At 38.1% G+C, this 20,341-nt stretch overlaps 1 protein-coding gene across 1 annotated transcript in view; it reads left to right on the top strand.

The window, feature by feature from the left end:
* Positions 1 to 3,578: 3,578 nt before the first annotated feature.
* LOC139758801 (carboxy-terminal domain RNA polymerase II polypeptide A small phosphatase 1-like) overlaps positions 3,579 to 20,341 on the top strand; it is a 57,620-nt gene continuing 40,857 nt past the window's right edge. Inside the window, exon 1 of the mRNA XM_071680617.1 lies at positions 3,579 to 3,780. Coding sequence (XP_071536718.1) covers positions 3,705 to 3,780 — 76 coding nt within the window. The 5' untranslated portion in view covers positions 3,579 to 3,704. The remainder of the gene's footprint in view (positions 3,781 to 20,341) is intronic.

Below are 20,341 nucleotides of genomic sequence, written 5' to 3'. Positions count from 1 at the left end.
GCCCGCATCTTTTCTCAGGATGAACAGGGACTTCCACAGCCACTCCTCCACCAGCCTCACGCGCGATGCTGCTAGACCCGCCCTCCGTCTCTGGTATAATGCCTCAACATGAACTGCGACATCTTATTTACCTTACGTACCACAAAGAGAAAAATAAACTCCAGTAACTGTCTGTATGTTAGGTTAGATAAGAGTATTAGGTTTATGGGAATTTGGTTACTTAAAGTCCGATAACGAATGTTTGATAGACCAGTTATCAATGTCTAGATAAAAGATTAGAATACACATATTTGGTCACATACAGAACCTTAGTAGAAAGTGGATTTAACTTTTTAAAGGATTTAAAATTTTGGGTCACAACTTCAGTAGAAGAGCTTCCTTCTCTAACTCGTCAGAAAGGTAGTCATTGAAATGGTCGACTGTTTTCTGTCTTCTTTAAGGAAGGATTTATCAGTTTCATATCAGAGAACATGAGGGACGTGCTGACGTATTTAAACATACATGTAGTGTGGTCTGTTTGTAGCTCAGTCACAGCCCACAACTGTAACTGCTTGGATAGCGGATCGTGCGTCACTATAGTGCTAAGCCATCGTGCAGGATAATGACGAGATCCCCTAATATCCACAACTGGAGTATATTCCTTATTTCTGTTCAAGTATATTGCTTCCCTTGCTGATCTTGCTCCCTGCAAGATCACTATCACATTTTTTCCTGTGGTGAGAAGAAAAAGAAGCTTAGACAAGGAAGGTCTTGTTGTGACGGACGTAACTGACGGGGAGCAAGTGAAGTTTGGAAATCCCATATTTTGCTGTTTGTGATTCCATATCATTTGTGATAATACTACAGTATTTGAGCGTTACGGGGAGAGTTTTCCACTCGTGTTGCTCCGTCGTGTCTGTGATAACTGTTTGTGTGTTATGGGAAAAGTTTTCCCATTCGTATTACCACATCTTTTAACTCGGCATATACTATGTCTTTATTATTATGCATATACGCACAGCACATTCTAACTTAAACCAGGCATGTGTAAATGGGATTATTGTTCGTGACTATTATTTGTCTTTATGGGAGAGTTTTACAACCGAATGTTTTCTTTCTTCTTTGAACCAGGAATTCATAAAGGCATTGCCACCACTGAATCTTCTATACAGGATAAGTCAAATGTCCTGTGGGAGGCAGATAATGATTGTCATGAAGACAGGATAGCCACGGACATTATAGCACCCGGGGGCACTCCTGCACAAGATACTGGCAAGATTTCTCCCTGGGAATTGACCTTTTTACATAATATAGCGATGAAGTAAATGTAAACGGCTTAAACACAGTTTTGATTTGTTTTATATAAAAAAAAAAATGATGGAAATAAGTCACTTGACCCCCAGGGTGGCGGTGTAACGATATTTTTTCAGTTTCTTGAGCACGACGGTACGACCCTTATGATGGATGACCTTTGCTTTGACCCTTTAAAGATCAAGCCAAAAGTCAGGCCTTCATACCTAAGGGTTGCACAGTCGTTGCTCAAGGAAATGATGGTATAACTGCTTGATTATTGAAACTTGTAAACTTGAAAACGCTTATTAGATGGACGTCGCTATCAACAACCGTTCTAGTGTATTCAGTAAATAAATTTCATATTGAATTTCATTTTAGATTCTTAACTATAAAAGAAAACCTTGGATCACAAATTTCGTGGTAAAACCGACGTACATGAGTATGATAAACGAAAAGCTAAACTCACAATCTCTTATCTGTAATTGAGAAATCCGATGTGAAGTGTTCACACGATTTAATCTGCAGCGGCATCACTGTAAGCTATGGCAGTATTTATAACAAGCCCTTAAGGTGAAGAATCAGTTTGTTGTTAATGGTTCTTGGCTCCGGGAGTACATTGTGGATTTCTTGTCAGTTCCCGACGCCTGTGACAGCATCACAGGTGTAGAACATTCCTATATATCTATCAATTTTCCTATTTTACAGTTACGGCCATGAATCATGTTTAAATGCTCTTAGCCACAGTAATCACTCAAGTGAAAATATGATGAGGAACGTTGTTATAATTCAAATAATGATTTAGACAGCATGGTTAGCAGCCGAAAATTGTACGCCCTAGATGATATTAATGATATCTTCATCAGCATTTCGCATGGTTGATTTTCTAATAAAGAGTAGGTGAATATTCATCTGGACAGTCAGCTGACATTGAACTTTTACATAACGCGACCCCCGTACCTCGGTCCGTATGTTCGACTGCCGTCCTGAGTAACTGCTTACATGTCCGATTTACGTACGTGAATATTCAGATTACATTATTTCCATATCCGTTCATGCAGAGAGTTGTCCTTCACTCAACCGCAGCAAACGTCAACGTTTGTAAGTGCGTAGGAGTAAAATCCATGTGTGTAAAAGGACTGAAATAATTGCAGTATTAAAGATATCTTTCAGTATTTGAATGTAGCTCATCTATGTATAAAAAGGCGAATAATACGCAGGACTTAGCGAAATAATTCCACCATTTTTACCCGCTTCAGAACTTTATGATCCGTCCCTATGAATTATATATAAAAAAAATCAACATTTGACTTATACTGTAAATTCACTCATAAACCTTCAAATGTGATGCATTATTACAATTACGAGAAAGTGAAATTGTAATGATAGACTATAAATAAAACAGATACCGAAAACAGAACACCTTACGCAAGTTATGCCTCTCCAACATGTGAAAAAAAATTTACTGTTGAATAACACTTAATATAGCAATCATTTATTTCCGTGACTGAAGCTGTTCTAGGCCAGTAGATAATGTGTGAGGCGGTGACCACTAGTCCCGTTAGAGTATGGCTGCCACGGAACGCAATTGATATTTGAATTTATAAATGATTTCCACTTGCCTCTGCCTAGATACAGTTAATGATAATGTAGACTATTTTTGTTGGTTTATTGATCAGTGTTTTGATTACGGTACCTATGAATTCCATGTACATTTATGGTTTTTCGCTGTAATCACTGAAATTCATGTTATGTGTTAAGAAAATTGACATTGAATAATGTGAATTATTGAATTAGATGTTCAGATTCATTCTCTTACCAGTTTGAAACAGTAATAACAGGATACAATAGTGTATGTAATTAAAATGCCCATTGAAATTTCGGAAGTTCTTATTTTCACTCGAGTAGCCATTTAAGGAAAACAGTTATGTCCTCATGTTCTTTCTGTTATGTAATTAACTGATCATTTGACGATTTTTCACTTTGTTTTACTTCTTATTCACCAATGGGTATCTGGTTACCCATGGGCAGTGGTCGGTGGCGGGCTGGTTCTTCCTGGTAACCCAATATTGTCCTTGAAATAAAAGAAAACGGGAATACGTAAACTCGCATCGGGTACCTTTAGTCTTATAAATTAATGGCAACAAATTTTGTTATATTGTTAAAATGACTATTTTTCTGGTAATAGTTATTTCATATTTATTATCACTTTTACAATTCAAGATTGGTATATGTTTAAGGGATATCTAATCACTGATATAAAATTGTTCGTTTTGTTTACAATATCATCATCAGTGCGTATTGTTGGAACGAGCGACTCAGATGTTCAGCTGCCATTTTGGTTTGGTGGGATGGTACACAGTTCTACTCAGTTTTAAATGTTTCCGATGAACTTAGGACTTTATTCCTCACGTAACTCTTAAGCAAATGGTTCAATGGATGCCTCATCGATTATTACGCAAGTGTCTCGCGATGAGGAACAGTTAAACTCCTTCCCGCCACCGGATAGAGGTAAGAGACCCTACGACAGGTGTAAGACATCGTAAAAATTTGTTTGGTAGGAGGGGCACAGTTAATACCCGTGGCAAGTTGTAGGCATATGGAACATGTGCCAGTTTCATGATAACTTTACTTTGTATATAGATACGTAGGTGTAATTCTGCAATGTAAGGGGAAAGTATGAGGTTGTAGTTTAATGTTTACACAAGAGATGGGTGAAGTGGGTGAGATGTGTTGCCTAGCTAGCGGAGATGTGAGGCCTGGTATTTACTGCCCTGCCTCCCTCGCCCAACCTCCCATATGACAAGCACCAAAGTTCATCACCGTATTTTCCATTTTTGCACTGAAGAGGTTGCATATTGAGAAGCTTCGTCTTTGAAAATGAATAAATGATTATATACATATACTGTTTCGCCGTGGTAGTACCCCGATTGAGTGACTACTTTGTATCGTGTTAATTTCCTAATTTTCTCAACAAAGGAAACTACCATGGTTGCATTTTATTATATTTTGAAGCCGATGATGATAAGGTGTTCGTGGTAATTAAATCAAATTGTTAATTGCTGGGGTTACTCAAGAGGTCAGGGATTGTAAAATTCGTAATGAATCGTAACACTTTTCATATATATGTTGAACAAATAGACACGTGTAAACGTAGTAGATAGATATTGTAGCTGAACATGATCATATAATTGATTTCTGGATGGAATATTTTGGTTATTATCATGTAATGAGTCATAAAGTTGTTTTCAGTACTTAAAAGAAACTGGAGAAAGATTCAATCCCCTAGATATGACTTAAGTGTTTCATGAGTTTTAGCTGTTATGATAAGAGTGATTAAAGAATTAATGATAATAGTAATTTAAAGAATTAATGATAATAGTAATTTAAAGAATTCATGATAATAGTAATAATAAAACTTAACAATGTATTCATATTATTATGGACACAAATATGTACAACAGTAGCTTGGTCCTCTGTCGACAGAGTAATTAAGACCTTTGTACTTTTGGATAATATTTGATGTAACTTACACGGATTTGTATGCTGTAGTTGGTAAACTTTTGCCATAAGCTACAACAAAGATATAATGGATTTAGAAACAAATGCATATTAGTGTACCTCTTACTTTTAGAAGTGATTTGGGTTGGCACCACATTATACTGAGCCTTTTTTTTTCTTCTTTTCATTTCACTATCCAATGTTAGTGGGACAGAATGTGAAGATTGGGGAAAATATGGGGATAAGTGATGTTAAAGTAGGTGAAGCGCTTGTAGAAATAATCAAAAGTTGTGTAAACCTCTTCCAGCTTACCCCTGTTATACAAGATACAATTTGAACCTTCCCCTGATATGATCAGAATATGCCAGACACACCAATGGTGTAATAGTCGTGCCATCTGGCAAAGAACAAGGACATAACAGACAACACACTTTATATGGGTGGTGGTTCTACTGCCCAGCCCTCTTAATAATCAGTCTTTCCACAGAGTCCTCAGCAGCATCACATTGTGGATGGTGTATTTTTATACATCTCAGCTGTGAGATGTTTTGTGAGGTTTTCATAAGTTCAATTGATTTCTGCAACTGTTTCACAATTTTTACATTATTTTGTACATTATTCGTCATCTTTATAGTTCTTCTTAATGTCACATGTTAATTTTTGTAGAATAAGAAGAAAAATGATACATATCACACGACTTCAGTCCAGTTAACTTCTGCGTTGTATAAGAAGTTCATTGATGTTCATGTCATCAAAATACTTTTGTTGATATTAATGTGGTGCCTGTAAAGTAAATGTTTTCCATAGATTGATAACTTATAAGTGGATGGCGAATGAACAATAACAGAAAACACATTGTAGATGAATTACTAGGAAGGATCCCAAGAAAGCTGGAAGAATTCACTTGGCTTATGATTAAATATGTATGTATATTTCCTTTTATACATCCTTGAATGAACTTTAAACCTTGGCTGTAATTGACATACACATGCTAGACATATGTTGGGCTACAGTAGTTTGTTCTCCAATAATTATGGTATTCATGTGTAAGAAACTACTGGTATTGTTGATGGGACACCATGTAATCATTTGTAAATATTATAATGGTGAGGTGGTTGCATTCAGGTGAGTTTAGGTTTTGTTCAGCTAATTAGATAGTGTTTAAGCTTGACCATAATTGGATTGGAATGCAAGTGAAGTGATTTAGTGTAGTTCAGGAAGTCTGTTTTTTTTTTTGTTTGTTTTTTTTCTTTGCTGGAGCAGTGCAGTTTAGGTAAAGAAAGTTTGAGGTGAAGGATACCTGTATTACACAGTGTCCATTTTTTTGCAATTATGTCTATAGGTTTTTGAAAGACATCCCATTTTAAAAACTGTGGGACACTATGGATTGCTTTTGGTAGGTGAAAAATTGTGGTTGTAAGGATTTAAGATGCCATGACTAAGGATGTGTAGAAAAATTACGCAATTTGAAAATTGTTCTCATTATTCTAATGTAAATGGGTAAAATTGTATTGAGGCTGCCTCATTATCAGCTAATGAATATTGATTAATCATATTGGTTAGTGTGCACTGAATATTTCCATTCATTAGAACGGCACAGTCGTAAGTGGGAAAGGCATTGAAGTTAATGCAAACCATGTAAAATCATACATAAGAATCAACAGAACTTAGAAATTTCATGAAATTTTTTATAGGAATAAAACTGACCTTGTTTCCTTCTGCAACACAAGATAAGTCGTAAGTGGAAAGGCATTGAAGTTAATGTAAACCATGGAATATCATTCATAAGAATCAACAGAACTCAAAGATTTCATCAGATTTTCTATAGGAGTAAAACTGACCTTGTTAGCAGTGTTTTTAGATACAACTCACTGTTTTGGCTTCTTTCTTTAGTCATTGTGGTCGTGTAGATTGTGTAGTAAGACCTCTGTTTTTATATGACATTTCATGGACATTTTTTTATCGATGAAATAAGTTGTTCAGGAATGTGTTTTTAGATATAGATATTGCTGAGAATGAATCATTTCATGACATTTTACTTGGGAAAAGTCAGTATTCCTACTTTTAATGCACATTTGGAAGGTATATGGCAAATTTGCTGGAGACCTTGACAACGATATTCCTAAGAAGGAACTGAATATAAGGTGAACTTTACCCCTAGAGAAAGTGGGTGAGAGTTTCATAAATTTTGTTGACATTAATGCATTATTATCATTGTTTTTGTGATTAACAGTATTTTAGCGTTGATCTTATGGAGATTATTTCCATTGTTTACTTTATTTAACCAAGCATTTTCCTTCATCTTTAGTGCCTGACATACCTAAGAATTATGTGCTTTTGAAGGATAAAAAAGAAAAATGATAAATACTTTGCATTTGTTTGATATACATATATACTAAGTGTTTGCTGTCACAAAAATGTTTTATCATTATTCATAAGTTGATAAAGGGATGGCCTTGATCTCCTCTTCTGCCCATTAATGTAATAGGTTTCAGAGAATACCAGAAGGTAAGAAATGCTATTAAGGTAAAGCTTCTTGAGTATCTTACTAAAGGCATAAAGCTTTTCTTATTACTTTTATGAATAGGCTGCACTGACACATAATTCCAGATGTACAAAATATTTTGAGCTATTGATAAAAGAACATATGGTTAGATGTTGGATACGTTTGTATGAGCTATTATGTAAACTATTTCTGCTGTGTGATATACCATAAGAAACACTTGAAATTTATAGACTTATGCTTTAGAGTTTTGTTACAGTATACCAAAAAGTTCTGAATTGATATTATGTTTGAAAGTTCAGATATGAATATATTAGAGCCCAGCAAGAAATATAGAAAGATTTCCAATGCCTTGCCAAGTGAATTTAAAGAACCTTTTGAAATAGTAGTTGAACCCTTTAGAATAGGGCTGTATAAATAGTTAAGAACAATCCGAGATGAAACCAAGATTGATGCTTTTGCACTATGCATGATGATAAATGACAGTATTGTGAAGCCATGTGTAACAAGCATTGTATGTTAGCTCTTTATGATGGCAAAATCTTTTATTTGTTTGTAGACAGGTAGATAATATCCATCTGTCTGGCTGTCTATCTTTGTCTTTTTATTTTTTTCTTATTCTTTGTCTCATAATCCCATCCAATGTAACCCTTTGTTCCAAAACTCAGTAGAGGATATTGTCAGCATGCCCCTTTCCACATCCTGTGTTTTTACTCAACTTTGTCAATATGCTCTTTACTACATCCTGTGCTCATACACAACTTTCAACTCCCTCTGCTTGTTTCCACTTTCCTTTCCCTTCCTGTGTAGTTTTGCTGTGCTCTTGTGCTGGAAAGCAGAGGGAGAGATTGTCCATAATTCTTTGCATGCAATTTTGCTTAACAGTTTTATGGGCATGTCATGCTTGGGCAGTTGGAAACTGATAAATGTAGTACCGCACGTACTCAGAAAAATTTCTACTATTGATCTAAGCTTTATCAAGGACAATGAGTCAAAGGTAAGGGTCCCAAGGTCTTATTCACTGGAATGTTATTGTGACTGGGATGTTAGATTTACCCCAAACTTGTACCAGAGGTATAAATCTGCACCTCATAAATTTTCAAGGGAGAGGGGCTAGGTTATAAGTCTTATGTGCTGTGTATTGTGTCCCGAGTATCAGAAGACTGGATGATAGACATACACCTTACTTGTAACGCGTGTTCCAAAGGAAGTTATGTGTCTGAGTAGATTTAGAAAGTAACTTAAGGGTAGAAATTCAAGGCCACAAGGTGGTATACAGAATATCATGTTTAGAGAAAAATTTTTTTTACAAGCATGGTTTCTTGTTAATATGTATACCAGGTGTACCTTATATGTAAATTGTAATACTTTTATATATAGTCTAAGTCCACTTGTTGTTAGATTGATAGACAAGATATGATTATATGATACCAGATGGCCAAAATGCACCTCATGATATGCATCTGACACTTCTGAAAGGTTTTTATATATATATATATATATATATATATATATATATATATATATATATATTTGTATGTATGTATTTATTTATTTATTATTATTATTATTATTATTATTATTATTAAACACAGTACAGAGACAAAATATGTTTTAAGACGAAATGTATGAGAAAACAGGACAGTATTCTGTACTTCTTGGAAGTACTGTGGAGTTGCCTAATAACTAGACTCTGTTGAACTGTATGAGATAACTATTAAATTTAAGCCTTCCTCATTTACTGTGTGCATTTGCATACATGAAACAATTTAATGTGTACATTGAAAAGTGACACTTTTTTGAGCAGTGCATAAATGTTATTTAAAAGTGAAATTCAGGATGTGGATAAGTAATGTTAAAGCTATATGTACCTGAACCAATCTATTAAATTTGGAGGGGAATAATGGTGTTAGAGATGCGGAGATCGCATGGAATCAGCCATCAAGACTAGTGCCCACAACAGTATTAGAGTTTTCTCTAGTTTACCTTCCCCAGCTTTTGCCAGCTACATTTATTCACCAACCCTAAATGGAAGGAAGAACAGCTGAGTTGGCTTTGAGCCAGCTGCCCAGACTGGAACTCTTACCAGGTCCGGCAGGGATGACTCTTACAATATGTAGTCTCATAGGATGTACTTTTTATCCTGTGGCTCTTCAGCCTTGATACTTCACTTTTGATAACTTTTCATGCTCTCAGTATCCCTATTTTGTCCTCTCATCTCAGCAACATGCAAAATTCATATTGTTTGCTTCCATTTTAGTAACTACACTCTAGTTACAGACTCACATTTCACAAGCATACATTAAAGTCACTTGAACCACTTCCACCAACAAACCTCACCACACCAGGTGACCTTTTTCTTTTTCTTCTTTTACTTAATTTCTTCAGAAGTCTAGCTGTAAAGCCTGCTAAATAGAATTCTTCCTTATACCTTGGCATTTACCAAGTCATCCGTGGTAAATGTTCTCTAATGTTACAGGGAAACTTGGGGAATTTTTGTAGGATGAAGGGGCCTCTTTGTTTTCACCTGTTCACCGTTTCCCACTTTAACAAAATACAAGTAGCATCAGGAGCAGACATCAGTGCTTTAGAATAAAAGTATTATATTATGCAAATGCTACATTAACATTCCAGAAAAGAATCTGTAGATCAATGCGATGATGGACAACGAGTTAGGGTCCTTTGTGTCATGCTTTGAAAGAAGAAATCCCGAGGTTGTAACGGTACATTGATCACATCAGTTGACCAAGATTTGATATATCTGGTCCCAGTGTACATCTTGGTGACCTTTGCAGTTTCACCTTCAAAAACCCTAGCCGCTGAAAGTCTCACCGCTCAGTAATGTCTCCCATATCGAACATTAACTTCTCTATGTTCCTTTCACTATACATTTAGCCATATCTCATCCCAGTTGTTTAAAGCCATCGCACTTCAGTAAGATCTTGCTTTGTTATCAGATGTTTTAGCTTCCACGTAAACAACCCTGACATTGTATTGCCGGGCCTAATATAATGTAATTAATTATGATATCATCGCAAAATAAATCAAGTGTACTCGTCATGATCTGGCGAAGTAAGTTATTGCAAGCTTCGGGAGAAGTGACCGGCCTCGAGTTTGACGATTGGTGCTTCAAACCGTTGTAGGTTAGTAATTGTTGACAGGGATGTAAATGTTGAAAATAGTCTCTGCTTAGATTAGAATTCAGTAAAGTCAAATGCCATCAGGTCCTTGAAACTTTTTATGACATCCCGTAACAACAAAGCAAATGGAGTTTCTGATGAACTGCAAATACACTCGTGATGGATTTGTTTGTAGAAGTGACAGTGCCAAAAAATATATGCGGCAGTTGGATCGTGCATCTGTACATTAGTGGATCAGATAGTCGTATGTCCTGTGCATTTACAATTTGGTTTCCCACTACATTTTGTGGAAGTGAGGTGTGGCATTACCCTCGAGATTGAAGCAACCATCCGTAATTTAGTAGCAATTGTCACCGCAGTGAAGAGTTGTCTGTCCTAGTCAGTTCACAACAATTAGGTTGAGCTTATGGGTTTAGTATCCCATATGTTTCTCTCCTTATGTTCGGAGAACAGTTTGATCAATTTTGGTAGTGAACAAAGACAGGTATTTGTAGATAGATAGGTAGGTTTACCAGCTTGAGGTGAGCATTACGTATTCGGCCCGCTTCATGGCAAATTTTCCTATTAGATGTTAGTAAGGATTCTCTCTCTCTCTCTCTCTCTCTCTCTCTCTCTCTCTCTCTCTCTCTCTCTCTCTCTCTCTCATATTGGCTTATAGATGTCTCTCTCTCTCTCTCTCTCTCTCTCTCTCTCTCTCTCTCTCTCTCTCTCTCTCTCTCTCTCTCTCTCTCATATTGGCTTATAGATGTATTTTATCGAAATCATTTTTTCGGAATCACGTGGTAGTCGTAACGCACGTATATTATGTGCCCTACGGTCGTTATATATTTTACAGTAACGATATGCATATTTTGATAAAAGAAATGTGTCATACAGCGTCCATTATTTCATAATTACCTGGGTGTGAAGTGAAGTTGTATGAGTTCGCAGAAATGATTACGACGCGTTCCTCAAGTCTGGCGCCTCTGTCATCAGTGAAGGGGTGGAATTTATTACCATGTGCTAAGATACTACTGTTGGTTTTGGTCCATCTTTTCAGTTTGTGCTTTTTTTTCCACTTTTTCCCGTCGTTTGTCCTATCCAGTAATTTTTTATGGTTTGTAGGCTTGGAAAGGGGATAGTAATGGTTTCTCCCGTTAATGTCATAAGTGTCAGGTGTAGCTGATTATTGAAAGATGGGACTAACACGTGCACCAAGCGTGGCCAACGAACTTAAGTCAGGACTCAAGGTTTCATAGGTGAAAATTGTATCGGAATTCTTTCTTAGCAGATATTCTCATCCCGTAAATTCCCTTATGTTGTTTGATGTAGAAATTATTATGATTTTACTGCAGCCCAAGCTATCGCAGGGTTATAATTGGAAAACTCTTGGAATTCTCGTCCAGACTTTCAAACGAAGGTGAGACTTGGGCCGTAACATGTGTGCTTGTATTTGTATACTTGTATGTTCTCTCTCCGCACGGACTCGAGTTGCCATGGTAATGATGACGTAAATGCGTAAAGGCTCTTTGATTTGCCCGTTTAATATCTCTACTGGGTGGAATGTTTGTGTATTGTTAGTTGTTAGATAAACTTATTGTGTGTGTTAATCTTAGTTTATTGTGGTATGGATACTTAATTGTTAATCACGCACACCATGATATAGCAACATGCGTGTGTCTGGGTCAGTGAACTGTGCTTGTTCTATGTGTGTGTGTGTGTGTGTTAGAGCACGGCTTTGTAAAGGGTTTCGCCTCCTTATCATCTTAATCAGAACGGGAGATATCTGATACTGAGGAATGTTTTGGAGTGGGTATAGGTTGATGATCATCTTTAGGGTTTGAATTACTTAAGCAGCAGCATGGGACTGTCAGCAATGACCTGGAGATGACCAGATATGACTATTTGAGATTGTTGTTGTTTAATAGTATCTGACGGTTGTTGTATTTTGTGTAACGAAGTTGTGGTGCGGAAATGGTATTTACCATACTTTTAGGGTGGCTTGCCATGAAGCTGCTGCAGATGTTTGACCTTTATGCTACCATGATATTAATCTTATCTCCTTGGTGTTAGCTTACATGACCTCCCCGCTAGAGAGATAAGGCAGTAAAATTCTCCACATGATGCATCTTCCCTATTGTACCATACGGTAGTTTATATGGTATCACAAATGTATCATACTGTTTGTGTATAAGTTTTCGGCTGATACTTTTTTCGGGAATAATATTGTCCAAAGATTGATATAATTGAGTTGAGGTTGGAATGTGTGCGTGTGGGTACTTTTTGCATCGAGTAAGGTTATCGAGAATCGATGGGTTGAGTACACGGGGAAAGGTATTCGTGTTCCTCAATAAACTTCAAATGTCAAGGCTCAGTACCGGATATTTGGTGTGGATTCATCATAATAGTCGTCGTTGTTGACAATGTTGATGATATAGAGTTGTGTTTGCTGAGGTGTAATGGTCATTTACACGAAGTCGTTTAATGTTATGAATAAGACGGTGTATCCCAAGAGAGAGGTCATCTGTCCCATGCCTGGATTACTAGTATTTAGAACACCGAGAGTGTAAAGCTGGAAGAAAGTAACCTGAGAAATGGGGAATGATGCCTAGATTCCGTAAACCTCCTCAGTTTTGTCTGTTGTGGGCTAATCCCAAGCTTCATCCAAAATGGCTTGCTGGCCGCCAGGCCAACGAGCTCAGACACACCCTACATCTTAAAATGTTGACCATTTAACTCACACCGCTCGTTATTTTGAACTCTGTACTCTCGTCAGGTGAGTGGTGCACGTTAGTCCTGCCTTTCGTCAAGATCTCGCCGTAGGTATTCATTGACAAATACCTTGCGTCTGAGTGCTGTACAATAGATTCATCCCCGCCAGTGACTTAGCCGAAGATGTATTCAGAGTTTTCATAGTTTTGTTGCGAATGTTAGTCTTGTTATGAAGTCTAATCCAGTTTTCAGTGGGGACACGTGGCTTTAATTATAAGAAGTTGTTGGTATTTTCATACCGTGCATAAATTGTTACGTAAAACTTGCCCTTGTAAACGCAGATGGACGGGTTCTTAGGTTGCGTGAGGGAGATCAAATATCTCATTAATTATGAAAATTGCGCTCAGCTGTTTGCATTGAGTGTGCTGGAATATAACTTCTAGGTTTTCCTCGCGCTTTGCTTCCCTTCATAGTTTAATCTTATTTAGCCTTAGGATAAATTGTTGTCATTCAAGCCTTACATACCTCATGAGTTGAGTGGGTGAAGTCATGTTACCTTAGTGTATCACGGGTCAGTCACCCACACCGCTGACCCTGATGTATGTTGCATTGGACGAGTTCGGATCGTATAACGTATCATTAAACCATTAGAAACTCAATGGCGCGTTTTTTTTTTAATCATTCTTACGTTTTTCTTTCATAACGGTATCTAAGAAGAGAGAAAAAAGGAATTTAGGTAATCCATATTGAAGTGTGATTTCCCTTCACAGATGACGACACACACACACACACACACACACACACACACACACACACACACACACACACATATATATATATATATATATATATATATATATATATATATATATATATATATATATATATATATATGAGAGAGAGAGAGAGAGAGATTTGAACAATGATCACGGGATATTTATCACTTGTTGATAGCGCGATCATTGTTCTATATATTGTTTTTCGTATGATATTAACAGTTTACCGAAGGAATGTTCACCTGTGGTCTACACCAGTGCGGTATTCTATCAAGTATTTGCTCACTTTTGAGCAACCATAATATTTCAGTAAAGTATGTTTGATTTTAATCGTAATTTAAGGAATGTTATCCACGGTCTATAAACATTTGAATTATAGTCTCAGGTGCGAAGCGGCGTTATTAGTGTCAGATATGATATGAAATGTTTTACATACGACATTAATCCAAGCTGCGTTTGGTAGTTAGGCCAGTTTTTGTTTTTCTTTTTTCCTCGTTTTCGTAAGTCTTGATGGAAGGAGTTAGAGTATGATTATTAGGAAGACTGTAGTGTCTACGTCGTTGTTGCTGTCAAATGTGTGTTTAGAACAAAAGCTTTTAAACGCTTTTGTGTCGTAACCTTAATATATATGTACCGTGTTTGTACCTTGTGTATATACAGAGGCAGTTTACGCCAGATACCGATTCATTGATTATCCCAAAGGGGAGGATGTACAGATGGGTTAGCTGTGATCCGGCTGCCCTCAGGTCGGAACAGAAAGATTAGTAGGTAGCACCGCTAACCACTATCTGGGCTCGTGCTTATGTTTGCGTGCTTGCCATTGCGCCCTCGCGTGTCTCTTAAAGTAGTTGGGTGCTTAGCTTTCCTTGGAGGGAATGCCGTGGGAGCGAAATTTGAGAGATTTTCCAACCATTGATAGGCTTTCTCTTGGCAACTTTCACATTACCTTTAACGTGCAAGAAGAACTGAATATTCGTGACGGTGTTCTTTTTATTATTCTTTTCTTGGCTTCATTGCTTCTCAGTTACTGTTCTGTGTGTGGTTACATTCTCCTTCGGTATAGTTGATGACTCGACCATTCTTTTCACTGATATTTTTTTTGCGTCACTAGTGACCATATCTGGGCTTAAGTGAGGGCCAGTCCTGTATATTGTGATTAATTGTTGGTAGTTGTTAACAGGTCGTCCTTGGAAAGTAGTGTTTTTTTTATGTGAAGTTTAGTAGATGGGTTTCTGGTAGTGTAGTGGATGGTGGTTAAGGGAGCCGGGAGGGCGTGCGCAGTGTAGTAGATAGTGGGTTAAGGGAGCCGGGAGGGCGTGCGCGGAAGTTTTCAACAGGCTTAGAGCTCGACCCAAGGAAGCCGCTGCCTTTATTGTCGGCGTTTCGGTCTTTCTGAAGTCCATTTTGCTTCCTACGTCTGCCCTCACACTGCCTCAACAAAGAGGCTACTGCATCACGCCTAGCAATGAATGGGGTCTCGCTCTATCATCACTTTTGTAATTACATTTATTGTAATTTGTCTGATTGCCTATGACTTTTGACAGGGTTTGTGAAAACATACAAAATTCCATCAGAGCAGAGGTGGAATTTGATGTTTTCATCGATGGATAACTTATTTTCGTCAACCCAGGAGTGGGAGGGATTTCAGCGCTAGGACGGGACCATCATGCAAGGCTTGTGCATCTACTGTAGCTCGATTGTCGAGGGAGTCGGTAAACAGTGATATCAGTGATTGCAGTGCTAGGTTTGGCTAAGTGATCCGCCTTTATGTTTGTTGTTGGCTGTCGCGTGTGCTGACTTATGTCGGCAAATTTTCTACGCGGGTGACGGTGATGCTCAGAATATTGCGATCGTGTGTGGTTCCTCTCTCAACTTTAGTTCCTTACTTTATTCCACTTAGCATTTGTCACCTGCTTGTGATGGACGTTAGTTCTTAAAGCAACTCCTGTTTCACTCGTTATACAGGTTATTACGTCAGAATTTTTTTTTTCTGCCACTTTCTACCCTTCGCACTGAAGGTTCGTCACATGATTAAGGCTTATTAAAAAAGTATTATTTACATGTTTTCAAATGCCGGTGCTGTTATTTGATATGATTTTATCGGCCTTACTGATTTGATTTCATTTACCTCCTAACCATATGTCTCACTGTTCGTAAATTAATCTACTTCTGCAGATAGTTTAGTTTGCCAACCAGCAACAAAAAGATTGAATATTACAAAACTCTTCCAAGTCCACTTTTTTTTTTCTTCCCCTGCTAGTGGGAGCAAGCAACAGCCAGCTCTCGGTCAGGTTGGATGGCCTTGATATTCTCACAGCGTCCCATGATGCTCTACTTTTACTATCCTCTAACAGCTTTTCAGGGAGTTCATGGATGCAGTTCATCATTCCACAGCCAGTGGGAAGGTTCTAGACTTCTCTTGCTTCTTTGGACACCGGAACAGTTCTTATGTTTCAGACCAGCGGACCACATATAGTTAGCTAGAGTAGTTTTTTTTTTTTTAGGAAATTAAGAAGTTCGTCTGTGGTGTGAGCCAGCTTGCACCCACCCCCACCTCACCCTACCCCACCTGAGTGTGTTCAGCGAGATTTCGCCATGAGGCAAGGCTAGCGCGTATCGTTCACCGCAGGAAAATCTCGATTTAAGAACAATTAAGTCGTGTGATTTGCATGTTGTCAATAAGTCATGTGACTTCCATGTTGTCAATAAGTCATGTGATTTGCATTTTGTCAATAAGTCATGCGACTTCCATGTTGTCAATAAGTCGTGTGATTTGCATGTTGTCAGTAAGTCATGTGATTTCCATGTTGTCAATAAGTCGTGTGATTTGCATGTTGTCAATCAGTCATATGACTTCCATGTTGTCAATAAGTCGTGTGATTTGCATGTTGTCAATAAGTCATGTGACTTCCATGTTGTCAGTAAGTCGTGTGATTTGCATGTTGTCAATAAGTCATGTGACTTCCATGTTGTCAGTAAGTCGTGTGATTTGCATGTAGTCAGTGTTTTGTGTGTGTTTGTGCGGACAGAGATCGTAGGACACAGTTAAGCAAGGCGCCGCGCCCCCTCTCACCAGAGATTTCCTAATACCGCACGCAAAGCTGTACCTTCGGCATCCGGCTTGACCTACAAAAGTTGTCCATGTTGTTATAGCACTTGGCCTCGCCGCCTTTATCCACATAGCTTTTGAGTTAATCTGCGGAGGAGGGAGTCGTTAACCACACCAAGAATTGCGATAGGTCTTAATTGATAGTTTGCCCGTTACTGTCAATTAAAGGCTTAACCATCGCCGGTTTCTTAGTAACAACATAACAGTTTCTTGAGAATCCTTACATCTTCAGAGCTGCCTGACCTGCCGCACCGTTTGGCTCTGGAAGATTGGCAGACACACGTGGGGGCCATATATGCTCTCCACTCTCGCTGTGGCCTCTCGAGAGTTGCGCAAGTCCTGGCGATGAGCGAGGGACGAGAGAACTTTTGATCGCTAGCCCATCTTTTCTCAGTTGGCTCACTTTCACGTCCACGATAGAAGGGTATAGCGTAGTTTCTTGATAGAATGGGAGAGCAGGTTTACCAAAACCACGCAGGGCATAAAAGCGGCTTGTTATTGTTCCAGCGCTTAACCTTAAATCCATACCCACATGTGTCTCCAACCGGAAGTGCTCTTAAATTGACGATATCTTGTTTGTACCTTTTGTGACGCTAGCTTCAAGTGTACGTAAACCTACGTTATATTAAGATATTCGTATACTTTAGTGGAAGACGTAACCTTTAGATATTGGTATTATTTAGTGGTACACATTACTTTAGGTACTGGTGTGATTTAGTGACAGGAGTAGATAAGATTAGGTTGTCAGTCTCAAAGAGTTGAAGTCCACCTGGCCGTCTCCAGGTAACGGAGGCGGAGATTATTCTTGCCAGATAATGTTCCTGTCGAGTACCCAGCAATCTGCAGCTGGGTTGTGTGACTGCGAGGCTGCAACCAGACTTTTAACCATAACGGCGTCTTCTCTCTTGAGAGATTATAGAAGGACTTTTCACCCTACGTTTTCCCTGGCATACTTTACCTCTTATCGCACTTGAAGGAGCGATGTCGATAGGGCGTTAAGTGTATCCGGGGTCTAGAGCAGTCTTTCCAACTAGCCCCTGAGTGGCTTGTGTGGGTGAGGCAGGGTCGGCTCGGCCAGGTGTACAGGGATTTTTTTTTTTTTTCTAAACCGCCGACGTTGTGAAAACGCCATCATTCATAGAGAAGTGACATGATAGAGAAATGCAAGTGAACTCCTCCGAGAAATGCATGTGAACTCAACAAGCCATTGTAGTTTGATACAGGGCGTTAGATGTGGTTTTTAGATCATGATTAGGTTTGGTGGTTTGTTTAGGTTTGTACCGCCATAACTATTTCATTTTGAATATGTTGGTAGGTCTACTGTAGTATATTTTACTGAGTTAAAAAGTTGATTATAATAGTATCTCGATGGAGAGGAGAGCCCGTGTTCTTAACGCTGGCTGTGCTTGGAGGTTTTAGGGAAGCCTTCTTGTACCGGGAAACGGGCTGTAACATGAACCTTATTGCTCCATGTTTGCTCTTGCGGCAGCGGCAAGTGGAAGGTGACGCTTCCACTTGTCCCGAAATGTTGAATCCGAAAGTAGCTTCATATTCGTGTGTCTTGGAGAGTGGATTTAACGAGACAGTGGAAGGGCATTCTCAGACTGATTTCAGGTTGTTAATGTGGCGTGAGGTGTTTATATATATATATATATATATATATATATATATATATATATATATATATATATATATATATATATATATATATATATATATATATATATATATATATATATCAAGTCAATTGGGAGGTGAGTTTGAATGGAGAAAAACTGGAGGAAGTGAAGTGTTTTAGATATCTGGGAGTGGATCTGTCAGCGGATGGAACCATGGAAGCGGAAGTGGATCATAGGGTGGGGGAGGGGGCGAAAATTTTGGGAGCCTTGAAAAATGTGTGGAAGTCGAGAACATTATCTCGGAAAGCAAAAATGGGTATGTTTGAAGGAATAGTGGTTCCAACAATGTTGTATGGTTGCGAGGCGTGGGCTATGGATAGAGTTGTGCGCAGGAGGATGGATGTGCTGGAAATGAGATGTTTGAGGACAATGTGTGGTGTGAGGTGGTTTGATCGAGTAAGTAACGTAAGGGTAAGAGAGATGTGTGGAAATAAAAAGAGCGTGGTTGAGAGAGCAGAAGAGGGTGTTTTGAAATGGTTTGGGCACATGGAGAGAATGAGTGAGGAAAGATTGACCAAGAGGATATATGTGTCGGAGGTGGAGGGAACGAGGAGAAGAGGGAGTATATATATATATATATGTATATATGTATATATATATATATATATATATATATATATATATATATATATATATATATATATGTATATATATATATATATATATATATATATATATATATATATATATATATTGTGTCTGTGTGCTGCATCGGACAAGACTATATACGATACACTTATCATTCATCTTTATAGGCAGCCATAACAACTTGTTTCTTATGTGGTGTGCTTTGCTGTAGTGAATAGACACGCTTATTCCGTTTCCTTTTTTTGGTGGGGTACACTGTGCACCTTTATCAGCGGAATGCATAATGATCCAGAAAATTTGCATCTTTATAATTAACACGTGAGAGTTCTTTACTATTGAGATTTACGCGCTTTTAGATAGCTTGTTTTAATATGCTCCGTGAAATTTCTAATTGAAAAATGACCCGTTTGATGTAAATTATTGAAGCACAGCTGATGTATGTATATATATATTTGCTGAGTTAACACGGAAGAGAACTCATTGTAAAGGCTTCGACATTATTACACCAGCAGTGCCCTTTGAGCTTACCATGGCAGCGATGTAAGTTGTCTTGCACATCAGTACGACCGCCCTTGTTCGGGTATGCCTCAGTAGATTTGTTACCGTGATTCATTGGTTGTCCCTCTTTTTTTTTTTTTTTTTTTTCTTTTATTTGTCGGAGTACGTACATGCGAACTCGTCAAGTATGTGTAAAGGAGAACCTCACTTGTCTATTAGCGAGTGGAACGTAATTTCTTAACCGGAGGCGGCATCTCAACGATTTTTTTTTTTCTGCGATTACCGGCATCCAGCTATTCTCCGCTGCCAGATGTATGGTGCTTGTAGTCCTTGTTCGGTGTGCTTTTAGGCTGTACATGTTGTGAGGGAAGTTTTCTTTTCTTTTTTTCATCCTACTATTGTTCTGTTTCAGTCTGCATTTTTAAGTGGTTTTGGTTTTTACCCATAAAACCTCCTCAGGATCCACACAGCCTCGCTGAAAATCATTTATCCATTATATTACGTTATCCAGTAGTTTACTAGTATGCTCTTGGGGAAATGCTTTTGGCTAACTAGTTGGGTATTGATATTTGTTCATTTCGAGCGTT

The sequence above is a fragment of the Panulirus ornatus genome, chromosome 31 (genome assembly GCF_036320965.1).
Source record: "Panulirus ornatus isolate Po-2019 chromosome 31, ASM3632096v1, whole genome shotgun sequence".
NCBI classification, from domain to species: Eukaryota; Metazoa; Arthropoda; class Malacostraca; order Decapoda; family Palinuridae; genus Panulirus; species Panulirus ornatus.
This window is presented reverse-complemented; position numbering and strand designations above follow the sequence as displayed.